Below are 17,669 nucleotides of genomic sequence, written 5' to 3' on the forward strand. Positions count from 1 at the left end.
TTTCTCTAAGTATTCAATCACTGAAGTGCACAGTAGCCGAAAATCTTTATAGCACAACTATATATTTGTAAAACACAATGTTTTGCTTTGGTTTGATTCAGAAAATCGCGTAAGATTGCAGTGGATGAATGAAAGCAAAAGTAGAAGCAGAGTTCCTGTTGCAACCAAAAAGGAGGCAACAGATGGAGCAAAAAGAAAATCTCTAGTCTTTCTAGTCTACGTTTTCTCTTTGCCATCTGATCAGTGTAACAGGATATGTTCCCACAGAGGTCTCTGCCGGTTGTGAAAAGTATAATAGTTATATCCAAGATCATACCTTACTGTAGTTCTATCAGTTTTATTTACTTTTCACTCTCTTTTTCAGATACACATATTTCTACTTTTTGATCCTTCAAGCAGGTTGTTTTAACACTTCTGCACCACACTGGTATAAAAGGATAAACGTACAGCTTCATTGCTGGGCCATACCAAAATGTGTCAGCATAGGTCCTGGCCCATTCTGTACATGCAAACATGCCGGTCTGTTAGGAAACAAACACGAGACTCCTCTCTTTATCAGTTCTGTTTTAATGGAAATTTCTGGATAATGCGAAGTGCAATAGAAAGGTCATAATGCTACATGCTGTTAAAAATGGAATTTGCCTTTTTCCTGGCCTACTGTGGAATCAGCTAGGCTGCTTTTTTGTCTTCCCTGACCGCATTAGAACTGAGAGACCTGAAACTGTTGTGCAGATATGACTGATGAAAAGTCTGCATGTTGAAAATACTCGTTAAATAGCTCGCTTAGCAGTAACTGTGAAGTATTTTATAAGTAGTGAATTTGGGTTTAAGTTGTGAAGAGGCCCAACAAGCACTGAGCACTGCACAGGCTAGCCCCAGCAGCTTGTTCCGTTTACTGTCTTCTGTCCTGCTAGCCACCACCGAGTTCATTATCTGCCAAGGGACAAGAGTCTTTTGCAGTGATAGAAAATGCTCACTTAGGGCAATCAAGAGATATTAGTACTTTCTGTCACTTGAGTCCTTAAGGGAGACTGCAGTGCATCGCCTTCTAAATTTTAAGGCCTGAATGAACTCTGTGTTTCAGTGTCCTGTAGTGTTAAAATTACATCTTCCTAGCTGAAGAAGCAGTGAATGCCGAAAGTACCTGTGCCATAGAGTTTCTTCAGCACTGCTGGGTTCTTAACTAGTTTAGCAGAACTGTTGAAGGTATGGAAAATAATTCTACTTTTTATAAAAAGTTATTTTTTGAGAAGGTGAAAGTATTTTATACTCTTAAGAATAAGAAATTTATTCTATCTAATACAAAGATGTAACAAGAAGAGAATTTTCCTGGATGTTGAGGTATTAGTGCACATCTCTTGAGTATTTCTAAGATGTGGAGAGAAATTAAAAGGATGAAAACAGAAGGCATCAAAATTGTGGATTTATAAACCAAGATCAAGAGTTCTAAGGCTGAAAATGTGAATGTAAACATGGACCTGCTCTTATAAATACAGAAGCAGCTCAGGCCTCTAGAGAAAAAGCTTGGGAAATGCTTGCAGCATCCACTTGTAGTCATTACAGAATAGTTACCACAATGCTAACATCTGAAAGAAGTATGTGCTGCGATGCATGTATATTACACTTGCTCAGTTGTGTGTATTTAGAATAAAATAACCTGATATGAAATGGGTATTAGTTACATAGAGCACTCTGAAGGGCTGAAAAAGCATCTTGACATTCAGGAATAATAGCATTTTAAAGACTACTTTGTGCAGCTTTTTGTGATAGAAGATATTACATGTAAAGACATTTTCTTTTCTTTTTTTTTTCCTCCTTAATTTCTACTTTCTCCGCTTTTATGTTGAAATATTTGTGTGAAAAAAGGGGAAAACATCTTAAATCTGTTCTGTAACCTCATTTGATTTGAATGCAAATGACTAGATTTCAATACAAGTAACTAATCAGTCAGTCCTGTGCTGTGTTTTGAGACAAAAACGTGTGCTCCTCAGTAATACTGGTGTAACAAAATTGGGCAAAAAAAAAGCAGCAGCATCATTAAGACTGAAAACTTGTCTTTTAGCAGCTAGTTTTCATTCAGTGTGTTCTGAGGAAAATTATGTTTATCAGGTGCTAGGCTTACTTGGTTTCAGTGACACACCTGAGAAGAGATCCTTTATGTCCCCCAGGAAAGGGCCCTAATGAAGCCTTCTTGAGCTGACTGGGTGTGCACTTGGAGCTGCCTGCAAAGTAGGAAGTGCCCAAAGGAGCATGAGACTCTTCTCTGAAGTTCTGGGCCATCTGAGATACTCAGCCTTATGCTTCAGGGTTCAGATTTTACAAGTCAGGGAAAAGGGTGAAGTGCAGCTGGGGAGTGGGTTGGTGGGTTATTCATACCTGCCCACTGAGCCTGGTCTTGCACTCTTCTCCGAAGCAGTGGGTGCTGGAACTGACAGGGACACTGGGACCTCTGCTTCAGGAGATGGGCCTTGGGTTCAATCCAGCACTGCAAGCCCTGGCTAGACTCATTAGTTAAAATCCATTAGTAGATCATAAGGTCGTCACAGACATAGTTTCAGCCTGAACCCGCCTGTGTCACTGAGTTTGGAGATAGTGAGCCAAGCATTATTACGTGAAGTAACAGGATGACTGGGGGTGAATGGATTCTCCTCCAAGTCCTCTTTTCTTTCTTGTTCTCTAATACAGTCACCTCCCTAAACATGTACTTGTCTGCTATTTGCTTTCAGCCTACAAAAGTAAATATATCCTGTTTTTAAAAAGCTGGATGTGCAACAACTGTAGTTTTCAGTGAGTTGCATATATCCCTGCCATGCAGAAGTAGTAGTATCAAGAAAAACATAACCACCTTTTCTTGTGTAGCCTGTGGGTGTTTCTAACCTTAGCCTAATGTCTAAAGACACCCAAATAGTGTCATCTGTCTCACAATTGAGATTTTAAATAGATTTTAAATAGATAATTGACAGCAAGACATACAAAGGTATTTAACCTCAGAAGATTGTTAGAAAACCATATTATAGTGTTAGCAGACAGCACTCCCTTTTCCTGCTCCAGAAAAGAAGGGGAGCAGCTATACATGAAATGCTAATAATCTCACTGTGGTTTTGAATAGACTAGACTTGAGAGCCTTGAGTATTTTTCCTCTTCCCTTTTAACTGCAATTTTGTTATTGTATTGCTGCCCCCATCTCTGCTAAATATGGCTTTTGAAATGTAAATTATATCATGTTCTCAGAGATGCATATGACACCCTCAGCACTGTTCCTCTTTGCACTTCAAAGAGCTGTGTGGTCACACTTTGCATCTCAGCAAAATCGCAAGATTTGCCTTCTGAAGATTTCCTTTAATGTGTACAATCAATCCCTGATAATGTGTTTTGGGTTTTTGTTCCCTGGAGTCTGTTAATTTTAGTGTTGCTACAGGTCATCAGGAAACATAATCTCTTCTTTTTTAATTCCTCAGTGAACGTGCCTGAGGATAGAGGAACACAAGAGAGGAGAGACAATTGAACATCACCGTTGGCCAAGACCTGAAAAAATGGTGCTGAATGAACAGAGGATTAGAACTTCATTGTAAAAGGGAAATAAAGTCTTGGCAGGCGATTCGCTTCATTTCCACATTCATCATGGCCCAAATCCTCTGGCTGGCTGGTTGATGGGACTGTCCAACGCTTCCTACTTAGGTTCAGTGCAGAACCCTCTGTCTACAGATCAAAAGACCTGGGATCAGGTGGGAACTGGATGGTGCCAAATACAGGAATGGAAAGAGAAATGGACTCTGACAAGCTAAGATGGAAGTGACTTGACAGCTTTAAGCTCAGCAGTTGTCTCCAGTAAGGACAGGTTAAGACGGGAATCTCAAGCTTCGCTGGGTGAGCAGTATGCAGGAAGCTGGTTTTCAGGCCACAAATGCTTTCACAGGTAAGGACTTCTGTTCTAGTTCAGTGTATAATTTTGGGAGAGTTTAGTAGAGTTTAGAAGATAAATTGAATAGGTCCTGGCTGTCATTAGTGCCTTCTAGTACTTTCAGTTTAAATCGTATTTTAAAACAGTTCACTTGAGGAACAGTTCAGCGCTTGTATTAACAGTGAGATACACAACTGTCTGTATTTCAGGCCCTCTGAAATGGATAGTCACAAGCTTTAGGGAACATGTATCTCAACTTTCCTCCTTGAAGTACTTATTTACAGCTTAAAAATAAGTGTCCTCCTGGGTCAGTATAAAACATAGTCTGTTAAGTTGCTCTTGTGTTCAACAAGGAAGTTTGGCGAGAGCATAAGATGGACACAGTTCGTATCAGGAGGCTTCTCAGAAGCATGTCGGTGTTGAGCTTTATCTTGTCAGCCAGAGCACATCTCTGGGCAGAACTTGCCAGGTACCTTCTCCTTGTACTCCCATCCCACACCACTGATGTGCTGCAGTGCTTAAACTGGCAAAGCCAGAGAGTTTAAACAGTAACTGTTTCACCTGAGTCCAATGTATTTCTGTGTAGATAACATTAAAAATAATGTGATGAGAAAGAAAGGATGCCAAAGGTGGTGTGTGTCTCTGAGGAAAGCTCCCTCTAGTGTAAAGTCCACTGGAATTCATGCAGTGCTTTCCTTGTCTGAACTGGTTTCTGATTTGAGAGGTGGAAGGAGACAGGGATCAGAAGATCCTGCTGCTATCTTTCCACATCTGCTGGCCAGCTGAGACCCTGAGAGAAGTGGGTAGAAAATGAACTGGATATTCCTCCTGCTTTAGTAGGTCTAGATAATGGATTAGTACCACAGTAAAAGTTTATGATGTGCAACTACTTTATTTTTCCAACTTAAAATTTTTGCCTGTAAAAGAAGTTTAATGGATTGATGGTTGTATCTATTGAAGATCATTTTTCTGTCTCAGGCTGCTTTACCCTGGATTGCTTTCTGTTCTAGGAGCAAAGTGGGCAGCCTTCCACTTTGTCCTTTCCCAAAGCAGATCCACCCTCAGAGGCTGGTCCCACCCTTCTGGCTGCAATGGAGTGGCCGCTCTGTGTCTGGCTGTCCACACCAGCACATTGGTTTGGAGCAACAGTGCAGTTTTGAACCGTCTCCCTCATCTTGCGTTGTTTTGATTTACAACATGATTTTCATGTGTGTCAGTGAGATGTGTCTCGAAGGAGAGGAATTGGGAAGATCTTCTCAACATGTGCTCCAGTGCTGATGGGAGATGTGACATCTGGGAGCACTGCAGGGTTCTGCTGCCTCTGCCTTGGACGCCTGCGCTCCCACGGCTCCCCGCTGCCATTTTTGTCCTGTTTGTGCATCTTTTCCTCGCAACTCTCTGCCAGCCTTTAGGTAATTACTAGGGGGGTTTTGATGCTCCTTTGCTCTCCACCAGAATCCTACTGTGGGGATATCTGTTTTCTTCCTTACCTGCCCTGCCTTCTGTAGCTCTCTCCTTTCCTGAAAACCTTACTACCTTCAGCACCTTTGCAATACTACATTATTTTCTTTCTAGCTTTACACTCTTGCCACAGCATCTGCTATCCCTCAGCTCCCAGAAGGTAGGGGTTGTTGGCAGTGTGATCAGGGTGCTTGGGTATTGGAGTGGCAGAAAGCTGGTAACCTTGTGACTGCTGCTGGGTGGAGGAAACATGGCAAACAGTGTGCATAACATTCAGTGAGATGAAACTGGGGTTTCTGGAGTCCCAGGACAACAGTCAGATGGTGAGACAACCCTGCAGATTCAACCTGTTCTGGAGGCTTTAACAGTGTGAAAGTTGCTTGGTTTCTCATAAGAAATTCTTACATTCTTTTGGAGCTGACCTCCAGTAAGGATGTTAATAAACATTTTCAAATCTTGGTAGCTGTACCAAAGAATTATAACTATTGAATTCAGTTGCACCATACATTCAGGAAACTTGTAAAGGTTGAAATAGCATTGCTTTATATGAGGAGAAGGCAAGGACTTCCCTTTCTTCCAGCTAATATCAAACTGATACTCATGTTTGCTTTTTGGAGATCCTTCCTGTTCTGTTATATAATGCATTCAGCAGTAAACAGTAAGCATGTAGTTCTTAGAGAAATTTACTGAACTCTGTTATGTTAATTTAAGAGTTGCAATAAAAGTGTAATGGCAGGTGCATATGGTTGCTTCTCTAATCCTTACTATACTGCTCCTTAGTTTTACTGGAATGCCAGTTTAGCTGTAGGAGAAAACAGCAGCTGCTGGTGGCAGAGGGGGCATGACCACATGCAGAAGGGAGCTAATCTGTATAGAAAAAGCTTTGGTATCTGAAACCTGTGCACTGTCAATGCTGAATCTAGCCATGCTAAGTAATTGCAGCTATTGCAACAATCAGAGTAATCATTTCAATTTACAGCTGAAGAGAGTGCTGGCAAAAGAAGCCGGGGAAGATGATGCCTCTGAGTAGCCACCTTCAGAGTATTTCATAAGCCTCCTTTTTACCTTGCTAATTGTTGTAATTTGGAAAGGCTTACAGTTAAGGCTAGGAGGTATTTTGATCCTGTCTATGCTCATTTTACTGGCACAGATGCCAAAGCTGCTCTTTTTTGCAGATGGCTCTTGTTCCAAGTGATGGGCTCATTCAATCACTTTGTTGTGTGTTTCCCAACAACAGCTTATAGTTAGAGCTTTTACACTTTACTGGGTAAATACTAATTTCAGTAGGTCATGTAAGTAAGTATAATAGGTTCAGGATTACCAAATGCAGAAAAGGCAATGGGAGGGAAGTGATCCTAGGCTTGATTAGGAAGGAGATGGCTGAGCCTGTGATGAGAAAAGCCAGATTGAATGATAGCAATCATGAAAAAGTGAGCTTATCATTCTTCAGAAGGTGAGAAGAGAGAATTTGAGAATAAAAGCAATAATATGAAAGAAAAGAGGTTTCATTCAGCTCCTAGAACTGGTAGGTAACATTTCTTGAAAACAAACCTGAGAAATTCAGGAAGGCTAGTAATTCCTACTGGAACTAACTTTTCCAGTCGCAGTAAAGAATTTTAAAAGCACAAATAAAAGATCTCCCAACAAAAAAAGTGTAAGAAGAGACAAAATTGCATGATCTGGAAATTGAGAACTCATACAGAAAGTGAAAACTAGATTATGTTACTAGAGATGAATGTAAAACTACGTTAGAAGAATGCAACTAGTATAACAAAGAAACAAGGTATGTTCTCAGTAGTAATAAGAGGACGACTGAGTTTCCTCTAGAAATGGAATTCTAGAGATGGAATGTCTAGATCTAGCCGAGATGGAATGTCAAAACTCTGACAATGCAGAGAGGACCGAGTAGTTCATGACGTTTTTTTACCTCATTCCTTGCCAAAAGGGTGACTTGTAATCAGGTGGCAAGAAAAGGACTGCGACCTTGAGAAAGGTAAGAATTCCAGCTACAGCAGGAACAGAATTGATTAGAAACTAATGAGATAGGATAATAGGTATTTTAGAACAAACTGGAGCTTATTTAATGATCTCTGCAACATAGGGTGAAATAGCTGAAGTAATGGCTGAGCAGTTAGTTACATTTGGAGAACATTTAGAGGACAGTCTAGGTTCAAAAAAGCTGTGAAATGGCAAACCCTGCACCTAGTGTAAACTTTTCTGGGTTGTTCTTTTTCCCCTTTGAATTAGATAGCTTATCTCAGATACTTGGGGAAAAAAGTTGGAATCAAGTAATTAACTGATTTTTTAAATAAATACCCTGTATATAACAGTATGCTAAATGAATTTACATGATTTGTTTCCAGAGTACCTAGTTAGTGGAGCCTAATTTCCCTGAAAGCAGAGAAACAGTGTATCTTGTTTCTTGGAAGGCTTTTCACCCTTTTGTAAACAAGGTGGCAATATGGGCTACAAGGTGGGTGCACAGTTGGCTGGAAAGCTGTTCTTGGAATAATTACTAGTGATTCATAGTCAAACTAGAAGGATAAATCAAGTGGGATTTTACCCTGGTTTGCCTGAAAATATTCACTATTTTAATTAATGACTTAGATAGAATCTGTATACAATATATCCAGATGACACCAACCAGGGAGAGGACGTAAACCGTCTGAACACAGGATTGGAATTCAAAATTAATGTGGTATATTGGAGAGCTGATCTAAAATAAATAAGATGCAGTTCATTAAGGACAAGTTCTAAATTGTGGTTGGGCAGGAATAATCAGCTGTGCAAATCAAAATGTAAAATAAGTGGTGAGGCAGCAGGTCTGCAGAAAACAGATGGACAGTTGCAAGAGTTCAGAAAATGGCTATGAATCAACAGTACTATGCTGGATATGCTCTGTTGTAGTATATTGACAGGGGTCTGCATGTAAGGCATGCAAAATAATTTTTCCACTCTACTTAGCATTTGCTTGGCTGGTGTACTGTTTCTGCTGTGAGCAGTGCTCTTTAGGCATGGTGGAAGTATCCAGAGAAGAGCAGAAGAAAAGGCCAGAGATCTAGACAACGTGACCCTTGAGAACTGAACAGTCTTTTTCAGACTAGATGAGTAATTCTCAAGTTCTCTGAATATGTTTTTCTCATGAAGCAGTGGGGATTTGTGTTGGGGCATGTGTCCGATGCATTGAGCTACATGGCAAGAATGTGGCCGTGATACACTGGTACTTTGGCATGATGGTCAGAAGGGCCACCTCACTTGCATGCTTCTTAGCTGCCATGAAATACTACACCTTCTGCTTTGGCCACCCCTGGTGCTGCACCAGTGTAAGGGTAACAGTGGTGGGATCCTGGACAGCCTACTTCTATTTTTAAATTAGCTGCTTTCCTCACCAGTGCGCGTTTTGAATGCTCGTTTAGGAGAACCGCGTGATTCTGAAATTGCCTCCCCATCACTGGGGAGTGTGTGACACAGGGGCATCTAGGATAGTCAAGGGGAACACTGTGGGATGGATTAGGAATCAGTGTGTGAAACCTCTTGACCTTGCAAGGTCAGCTTATGTCCATCAGGATTTTATTAGCTCTGTCTCAGCATGAGCTCTGACAGACCTGGGCTGACTCTGAGGTATTCCTGCCTTGTGACCCTCAGCACTCCTAGAGGGATTATTAGCTCTGGCACGATGGAAACCTGAATAAATAGTAAGAGGTTGCTCTGTGCAATAGGTCCTGCCTTTCAGTCTAGCACTGACTTTTCCTGTCACCTTCTGATCCCATTCTGTCACAGCTTCATATCTACACCCTCACACCTTCCCCTGTGGAAGTGATGGCACCTTCAAATCTTTCCATAATCTTTTGCAGCCTTATCTCTCAAGGTCATTGTTGCCAAAGCTTGACCTTGGGCTATATCCAGAGAGGCAAAGTTACTCCCAAGAAGCAGCACTCCTGCTTGGCTGATACTATCCCCAGGCTCCCTGCTTTAGCAGAGGAAATGAACTCATCTGTTAGGAAGTCCTCAAGCTCACAGGAATGCAGCTTGGTGGAGCTTCTCCAGTCCCCCTGCCTCTGCCCTGTATCCCCCTGGCACTCAGGACTTCTGCTGCACTTCTTGTCCTGTGTTTCATTGTTCCATGCTTTCCCAGTCTTTTGCCACCTCTTCCCCCATTAGTGCTCAAATTCTCTCTTTCTATACTGAGACTCCTCTATCCTTCACTGTTTTAACATCTGGTCTCACTTCTTTTCCATATTTCCTACCTCTCTGGTAATCTTCTGCTTTTCACTGCTTCTATCACCTACTTTTGTTTCCAGACCTCTCCCACTTTCAGACCAACTCACTACAACTTAATTCCAGATTGGGTTGCCTCTTCCCCTCTTTTCTAGACTCAGCTCTTTGTCTCCTCATCTGCCTTTCTCTGGAGCGAGTACCTTTCCCCATGTGGCATCTCTTCCACAGTGACTTCTGGTTTCTGTGGGACCTTTCTTTGCAGGAAGGCAATCTAAGACCCTGCTGCTCAGTTTGGCTTCTCTCCCTAAATCTTGTTTTGCTTAACTGCTGGTGTTTTGGGTGGAGATTTCTTTGGCATGGGGAGTTCCAGAATAGCGAGGCTCCTTGACAGAATTACATGGGATACTAGATGAATTGCTCCAGCGGGTTGCATATGACCCAGTTGGCCGTTATTCATTTATAGAATGGAAGAGTGATGGAAGATGTGATAACCATTTAAAAGTATATGGAAATCTCATGTAAAGAGGAAGGTAATAGAAACTGGTTTCCAGTTCTGCTGAGGATAGAACATGAAGTAACAGACAAGCTTATTGTGGTGGAGAGATTGAGGTTAGACATTAGGAAAATCTTTCTAATGGTAAGGATAGTTAAGAACTGCAGCTGATTGCCTGGGGAGGTTGCAAAGTCTCCATCACTGAAGGTTTTTAAGAACAAGTTAGACAAATACCTGTCAGAAATGGTTTATGTATATTTGATCTTGCCCTGAGGCAGGGGAATGGAATTCATGAGAGCACTTCCAGCCTTACTTTTCTATGATTCTATTATTGCTGCTTCCCTGGATAATAAACGTACATTTTTAAGGTTAGTAACCCACCTGCACTACTCTGTCTTCTCAATGTTCGGCGTAGGTTCTGTTGAGCCCTTGGAATAATGGATAAAGGATAGATAAGGAGTCTTGGGTGTTTAAAGTCATAACTCTTTTTGCCAGAGTATTGCTCCATTGCATTCCTTCTAGCCAGGCCTTCTGTAAACATCTTCTTTTTGCAGTGTGTGACATATGTTGCTATGTCTGTGCAACTTGTATAGAAATATTTTAATGTTACATAAATACTGCATACATTCTTCTGTTTCACAGTATGCAAGTATTTTAAGCAAAGCTTTCACCACTCTTAGACAGTAAGCAGATTTAAAAGGTAATTGTTAAGAATAATCAAAAATAGGCCAAAGCCAAAGTAACCACCCTTTGAGGTTGTTTTCTTTATTATGAATAAAATTGTGAATTATTTACTTAGCATTGAATACATAACTTGTATCTGCTGCTGAAGGTAGCCTTCTTCCTCGGAATTATTAATTGAAGCTCAATGGAGAACAGCAAAACAGGTTTGAGATGTCTTCCAATAAGTATATAATGTAATTAATATTAAAAGCAGTTGAAAACTCATTTATACACCAACACAGGTCTCCCACACTGCTGCTGTCATTATTTGCATGATTTTCAATTACAGATAAACATTTCATTTAAAAAAATACAACTTGAATATGTAGGAGATTATTCTCTTCCCCCTCTGTTTCAGGTTTTTTTTTTTCATCTGTCTCTTGAAGCTGATCTAAAATTGCTGCCATTTTCTTAACAAATGCTTTCTTACTTTATGAATTTTCAAGGTTACTGTTTCACTCATGGACAACTCTTACTGTCTCTTAGTTCATGGGAGAAACAGATTGCCTTTTTGCAATGGCCCTTACTCAGCACACAGATAGTAACAGATCACATTCCATGGTATTCCCTTAGATATTTTATTTAGAGTATGCAATTTTTAGAGTACAGATAGTATTCTCAGCAAAAATACATGGAAGAAGATATAACCTTTGTGTCTAAGAGTTTGCTATCCAACTAAATATGTTGCATTCAGCAAAACTGTTTTTAGTAATTCATAGCTTGGGAGTCTCCTCTTCAGGGTTAAATGCTTTAATAGAATTACAGGAGAGTGAGAAACTGTGTAAATCAATTTGCAAGCGTTGGTGCCTGCCATATGAGAGAGACAGCTTTTGGTCACAACCTAATTCTTATGTTGTCCTTAAGATCAGTGATTAGAACAGCAGTGCTTTTTTGCTTTAGGTCATTCTTCAAATCTGGGAGGTCGGCTTTTAAGTTTTGACCCCAAACTTTGTATAGGTGAAATACTGTGTTTTCTTCTTTCTTTCCTTTCCCCTCAAGAAAACAGATGTCTTCAAATGCCTGGTTAAAGGACTGTTTAATCTGTAACTGCACAGGTACTACCTTTGCTAATTGGGCTGTAGCAGTCCTTGTGGAAAAAGAGGAGCATTTCACACAGGCCAAGGATTTAATATTTTAAACACCTTTCCTTTCAAATTCTTATATTTAATTGAGGTAGAAGACGTCCTTGTCTGTTTGCTTGTTTCAGTGAAGTACTACATCCTGTTCTTCTTGCTGAGGGGAAGAATGGGAGAATTTGGAGGGCAGTCACTTCCAGAAGGTAGCCTTGCTGTGTGAAGCCACCTAGAGCTCAGAGAAATGTGGAGGCAGAGAAAGGCAGAACAGGAGTCAACAGGATTCCAGAGGAAATGCAGTGGTGTGGTGCCCTGTGAAACACTTTCAGAGACGCTGGACTCAGACAAGGATGTTCTACAGACCCAGAATTGCAGACCATTCATATCAAGCTCCATCCTAAAATTACCATTCTGATCTGGAATGATTTTTTAAAAAAATATTTTTAATTTTTAATTAAATTTTCATTAATATTTGAGTTAATTTAAATTCCATTTAAAAGCCCTTTAATTTTCAGTCTAGGTGTAGTCTTGGTTTTGTGTGCATGTTCCACTTGTTCTTATGACAGTCCAGAGCCCAAATGAAGGCTGAGCAGGCCAGGGCAAAAGAAGATTCAAATTTAGAGAAGCATCATGGCCAATGCTAAGATCAAAATTATTTCGTGAAGTAGTGTATTGCTGGAAATGGCAAACTTCTCCTTCCCAAAGTCATGGGAGAGCATGCTGCAGCATGTTCAGGGAGGATGTTGCGCTTGGATCCTAACCTTTGATAGCCATTTTTAATAGATGATACTCAGTTGTAGCATTAGCATTTGCAAAGCTGATGGTTCTTTGGAAATGCCCATCTGCCATTTCTCATTTCTTAATAGTACCTGTCACGGTGCCTTCACATAGTACAGCTTAATCAGCCAAATGGCCAATTCCAGACTGAATATGACAATAAATTTAGCTGTAAATATGCTACATTTCAGTGTTTAATCATAATAAAAAGGCAGACTTTTTGAGTGGACCAAATGAATATGTAGTCCCTTGAGTAAAACCCAGAAAATAAAAACGAGTGAAAATTGATAGTTAAATTGGCAGTGTGTGCTTTCTGTTAATTCTTGCTAAGTAATTAGGTAGTCTTTTTTTTTTTTTTTTTTTTTTTTGGGGGGGGGGGGGGCGGGGATGGGATATGACATGCAGGCTATGCCTGTGGCTGGCTGAGGGTATTTTTCACTGCTGAAAACGTCTTATGCATGCTGAGGGTAATGCTCCCGCTGGTGGTGTTCCAGGCTGAAAACCAGCCTTGGGCTGCGTCTGTTGGAGGTGGCCAAAAATCCTGTGCAGGAGCATGCGCTGCTTCCTAACAAACCCATCAGATGCCTGTCATCAGGCACCACGCAACCCACTTGGGGGGAGGAGGAGGAGGAGGAAGAGCAGGAGCACCAGTGTGAGCCGAGCTGGAAATGTGTTTTCTTACACACATATAAGCACTAAAAGAGGGAGCATAGGACCTGAATTGATTTCAAGCTACTGAAGCACTGGACTACACTGTTTTGGAAGCTGAGGAGTGGCAAAGTGGAAACATGAGTGATACTAGTCTAAGCCTAGTTTTATTCATGCAAAAAGGATGCAGGATGTTCCCATGTGCTCAGCTTCAGGCAGTAGAGCTTTAGTTTTGAGTTAGTAGTGTGAGGTGAAGTTTTGGTTTAATGTTTTGTTTGTTTTTTTCTACAATGTCAGGCAGGCTGTTTAACTATCTCCTGATAGAACAGAGAATATAAAAAAAAATTCTTGGTTTCCTTATACCATAAAATAAATAGTATAAATTAATGTTATGTTTCTTTGTTGTATGCTGTGGCAACATCTTTACAAATCAGAACCTGCAGTTTGGGTAAACAGGGAAGTGAAAATATTTGATGTTGCAGGATAAATGTGGTGAAAAAGCCTAAAAGTTACTTAGGAGAAGGTAATACTGTGCATACAGAGTTAAATGCTATATTTACTTCTTTGATGCTTACACCCTTTTACTTTTTAGGAAAAGAGGCCATGATGCATGGGGATTATCTTACTTGTCAGGCCTTTATTGGTTGCTGTTAGGTTTGGGTTTTGTTCAGAGAAAGCTTAAGGGTGGACATAATCCTTTCTCTGAGCCTTTCTATGAATGCTCATGTTCTGGCAGGTGTATCAGGTACATCTCACATCCTGGGGCTTGGCTTTCTTCACAGAAGCATTTTGCCATGGAGCAACATGGATTCACCCAAGCATGCACCCCTTGCTGCTCCTCTCCCAGGTTTTATCCGCAGGGACTGCCCAACTCCTGCTCCAAGCCCTTTCTAGAGGGACACTCCCACCCTCTTTCATTTCTTTCAGCCCTCTGCAATGGTGAATAAACAAAATGTTCACTCTCCAGAAGGATCATTACTTGTTGATAGGATGCAGCCTTCAAACCCTGCCAGCCTCTTACCAACACCCAGAGATACTCTTTTCCCTGGAAGGGAATATGACGCAATACTCTGATACGTCTGTACTAGCTGCTTTCTGAGATCCACCTTTTCCAAAGCTGTGCTTATGTGGGGCTCAGAAACTGCTAGTTTCTGAACCAAGGGTCTTTGGACAGTTGGGCTTTGACAGTAGTCAGAGACCAGGAACTTGGGGTTTGATATCAAAACAAAATTACGCTGTATCATATATGAGTCCTATCACCCTACTATAATATGACTGTAAAATGTACCCAGTAGTTTAGACAGCTGAATCCCTAAGCTTTCTTTGGAAACCACACACATGGGTTTTGCAGGGGTTTAAGTGGATGTTACTGTGTGCAGGTGGCAAGCAGGGCCCTCTCCCTGCTCTTCACAACCAGAGGTCCTTTTCCATACTCTCTTGTGCCGGGACTGACAGTCTGTTCACAGAGAAGAACAGATCGAGCGCTGTTTTTTTCATAACTAGTGGGGTTTGATTTTATTTCGTAAATTTTCTGTCCTATTGTAGGCTCTTTATGTCCTTAGCTTGCTTTCTTCACTAGAAAGTCACTCCCTTCTGATTTAAGGGCAACAATAGAGGAAACTTTGAAGAGTGTGGAGTTAATGAGGATTTTTCATGATGGAAACACACAAAAAGATCCTATTCTACAGCCAGCATCTAAGCAGCATCTTCAATCCATGTTTCTGAGGATAAGCTTGTTTGTGTTGTTAGTGGGTAAAGTAGCTTCATTCAGTGCTATTTGATTGCTGACAGTGCTGCATGCCTGTGTGTTACAGGTATACATATGGGGAATTGGTGGGAGGAGGACCAAGGACAAGGTACTGGCTTTGGAAAAGCCTGGAAGACTTGCTTGCATATGAAGTGTTCAAGAGTGGTCAGTTTATCCTGGAGGCTTAGACTATACAAACCAGTAATTTATACTGTCTGAAGATGGATTCGCAGCAGGGCTGTGTACTCAGTCGGTCTTTGATTTAAATGAAAAAATTGGATTTTGTGCATGAGTTTCCATCTTTCCCCTTTCTGAGCTTTATTATACTTGATCTGTTTATCTCAAAAGAAATACTTTCAAGATAATATCTGCTTCCAGTTGCTTAGAGAATCTGAAGAGACCTGCCACAGCAGTGCTAGAGTAAGTTCAGAAAAACTTCACTGTTATTAACTCAGGATGTAGGTGGCAACTGTGAACTAAAGGCGTTTTTTTTTTTTCCTGTAGAGATCGTAACTTTGTGCCCAAACCTGTGCTATTTGTAGAAGTTGTTGGAGAGTTCATGTATAATAACAGGAATGGGGTAAACTCCAACAATAAAGGCAACAAGCGTGATTCTTGAAGATGTTTTAATTGAGTGCCTTCTCTAACATATACATGGAAAAAGTGACAAAGCATTGACTTAGTGGCTTTTGTACAGTCTCTCAAGTATGTTACTGTTTTAAAACCATATTATTCTAGTTTTGATGAGAACAAGTTAACATTCTCTCAGGCACATGAGTCCTGTTCACAGTGATCTGTGCGGCACTAGAGAATCTTCAAGTGAGATGAGGACCCTGCTGTGCCAGAGCAGTCAATGTCAGCCCCTTTTAAAATCTCAACATCTGAAAAAGGCAAGATAGAAGCAGAAAGAAAATGTACTGCTGTTCTGCATTTACAGATAGACAACTAAGGCACAGATGAAATATTTATATGGAGTGAGCTAGAAAGCTTGGCAGACCTGAGAACTAAAGCTACAGCCTCAAATTCTCAACCCAGTTTGAAGGGTGAGATTATAACCACAAGTACTAACATCTTTATTTTTATCTCTGAGTTAGCAGTGTACCTACTGCACTATTTTCTCACAGTTCCTCTGTTGTATCTTTATTGTTTCTACTTGCTGCTGCTATGAGGAGAAGAACATAAGTTAGTAGGATTTCTTGTGGAAACTGTAGGCTTGCTTTATGCCAGCAGTGCTGGAAAGAATTTCTCTGAAGACGAATTACAGCTGCCCGTAAAATATGTGACACAAACAGCCCTTCTGATTCACAAGCATTAATTGTGCATTGGGAAGAAGGAGGTGCTGGGATACAAGAGTGCTTGATGGATATGGAATATTACTTAAGGGCTTAAAAAAAAAAATAAAATCTATGATTGAATTGCCAACTAGAGAGTAGGATTATTGAAATTTATGGGAACAAAATTTAGTGAGATGAATACAAATAAAGCTGCCCATGTTAGTTTCATGATTCTTTTCCAAGGATCTTTAAATGCAAAATATGATGTTCGTTAATGTAATGTAGGCAGGCTCATTGCTTTGTGGCTTTATACACATGGATCAGACTTCCGTGTTGTCTTTAGGCACATTTTGAAAAGCCTCAGAAAGGTCTGTTCTTTATGCAGCTTGCTTTCTACGAAGGTAGAAATGCAAGTTTTGTGGAAAGATTGTATTTCATACTGCAACTAGCGGCCTGTTGGGAAAGCAAACAAGCAAGACACCAAACCCCAGAATTATTCACGTATATAAGCCCTTCAGCTCCAGGAAATCTTTAAGTAAGTGTTCAGGATTCTGCAGTTTGCTAGGGGCCATCTTCTGCTACATAAGCAAAAGAGCACTAAAACCAGTCATGGACAGCCAGTGGGGAGAAAATTCTCATGCAAGTGAAATTGTTGCTGTATTAGCATTTTGCTTTCAGTCAGTATTGTGATTTTGAATGAAATCCCCTAGTTGTCCCCGTTGGTGGCATCATGGTTCAGCTCACAAGACAGCTTTGTTGCCACCAGAGTAGCCAGTACTTGCTAACAGAACACTAGAGAAGGTGAAGTTTCTTTTTTCCATCTGTTTGGTACCTGTGACCTAATGAAGAGGCAGTGGGATGCTGTACATGTTAATGAGAGAAGTGAGGAAAGAAATGAGACCTGTGGACAGTACCTAAAACTGAGGTGGACTTGCAGAATTTTACCCAAAAAGAAATACATGCTTGAGCCTGCCACCTGGAAAGAGTGTTCACAGAGACACTGAAGGGTTGCCAAAGCCTGACTTGTGATGGTTGCAGAAGGTAAAGCTGGAGATAAAGTTAGCTGTGCATAAAGGAGTTAATGTGATTCTCTTTAGCAGTGATAGCTATCATTACAATCACACCAAGTTCTGTCAACCCTAGATTAGAAAAACCTTTAAATACTTGTACAGGGAGCAAACTCTGGGTATCTTATCCTTAAATTGACAGTCTTGAAACAGTTTCAACTGGGAAAGAGCTAGACTCATTTTTGAGAAAAGTATCATAAGTCTAGTGTGCTGATTCTTAGTTTTTCTGGTTTTAAATATAGGGCCGCTGTCTAGAAGTCATATCAATGTGAGACTGTGTAGACATT

General features: G+C 40.7%; 1 protein-coding gene across 2 annotated transcripts in view; it reads left to right on the forward strand.

The window, feature by feature from the left end:
* LDLRAD4 (low density lipoprotein receptor class A domain containing 4) overlaps positions 1–17,669 on the forward strand; it is a 283,536-nt gene that overhangs the window by 99,551 nt on the left and 166,316 nt on the right. For both annotated transcript variants that reach the window (XM_062633058.1, XM_062633057.1), the window contains exon 3: positions 3,459–3,916. In XM_062633058.1, the coding sequence (XP_062489042.1) occupies positions 3,877–3,916 (40 nt within the window). In that variant the 5' untranslated portion in view covers positions 3,459–3,876. The remainder of the gene's footprint in view (positions 1–3,458; positions 3,917–17,669) is intronic.

Source organism: Pezoporus occidentalis, unplaced genomic scaffold, assembly GCF_034315485.1.
Source record: "Pezoporus occidentalis ecotype Australia unplaced genomic scaffold, CSIRO_AGI_Poc_V1 ctg4, whole genome shotgun sequence".
Taxonomy (NCBI): Eukaryota; Metazoa; Chordata; class Aves; order Psittaciformes; family Psittacidae; genus Pezoporus; species Pezoporus occidentalis.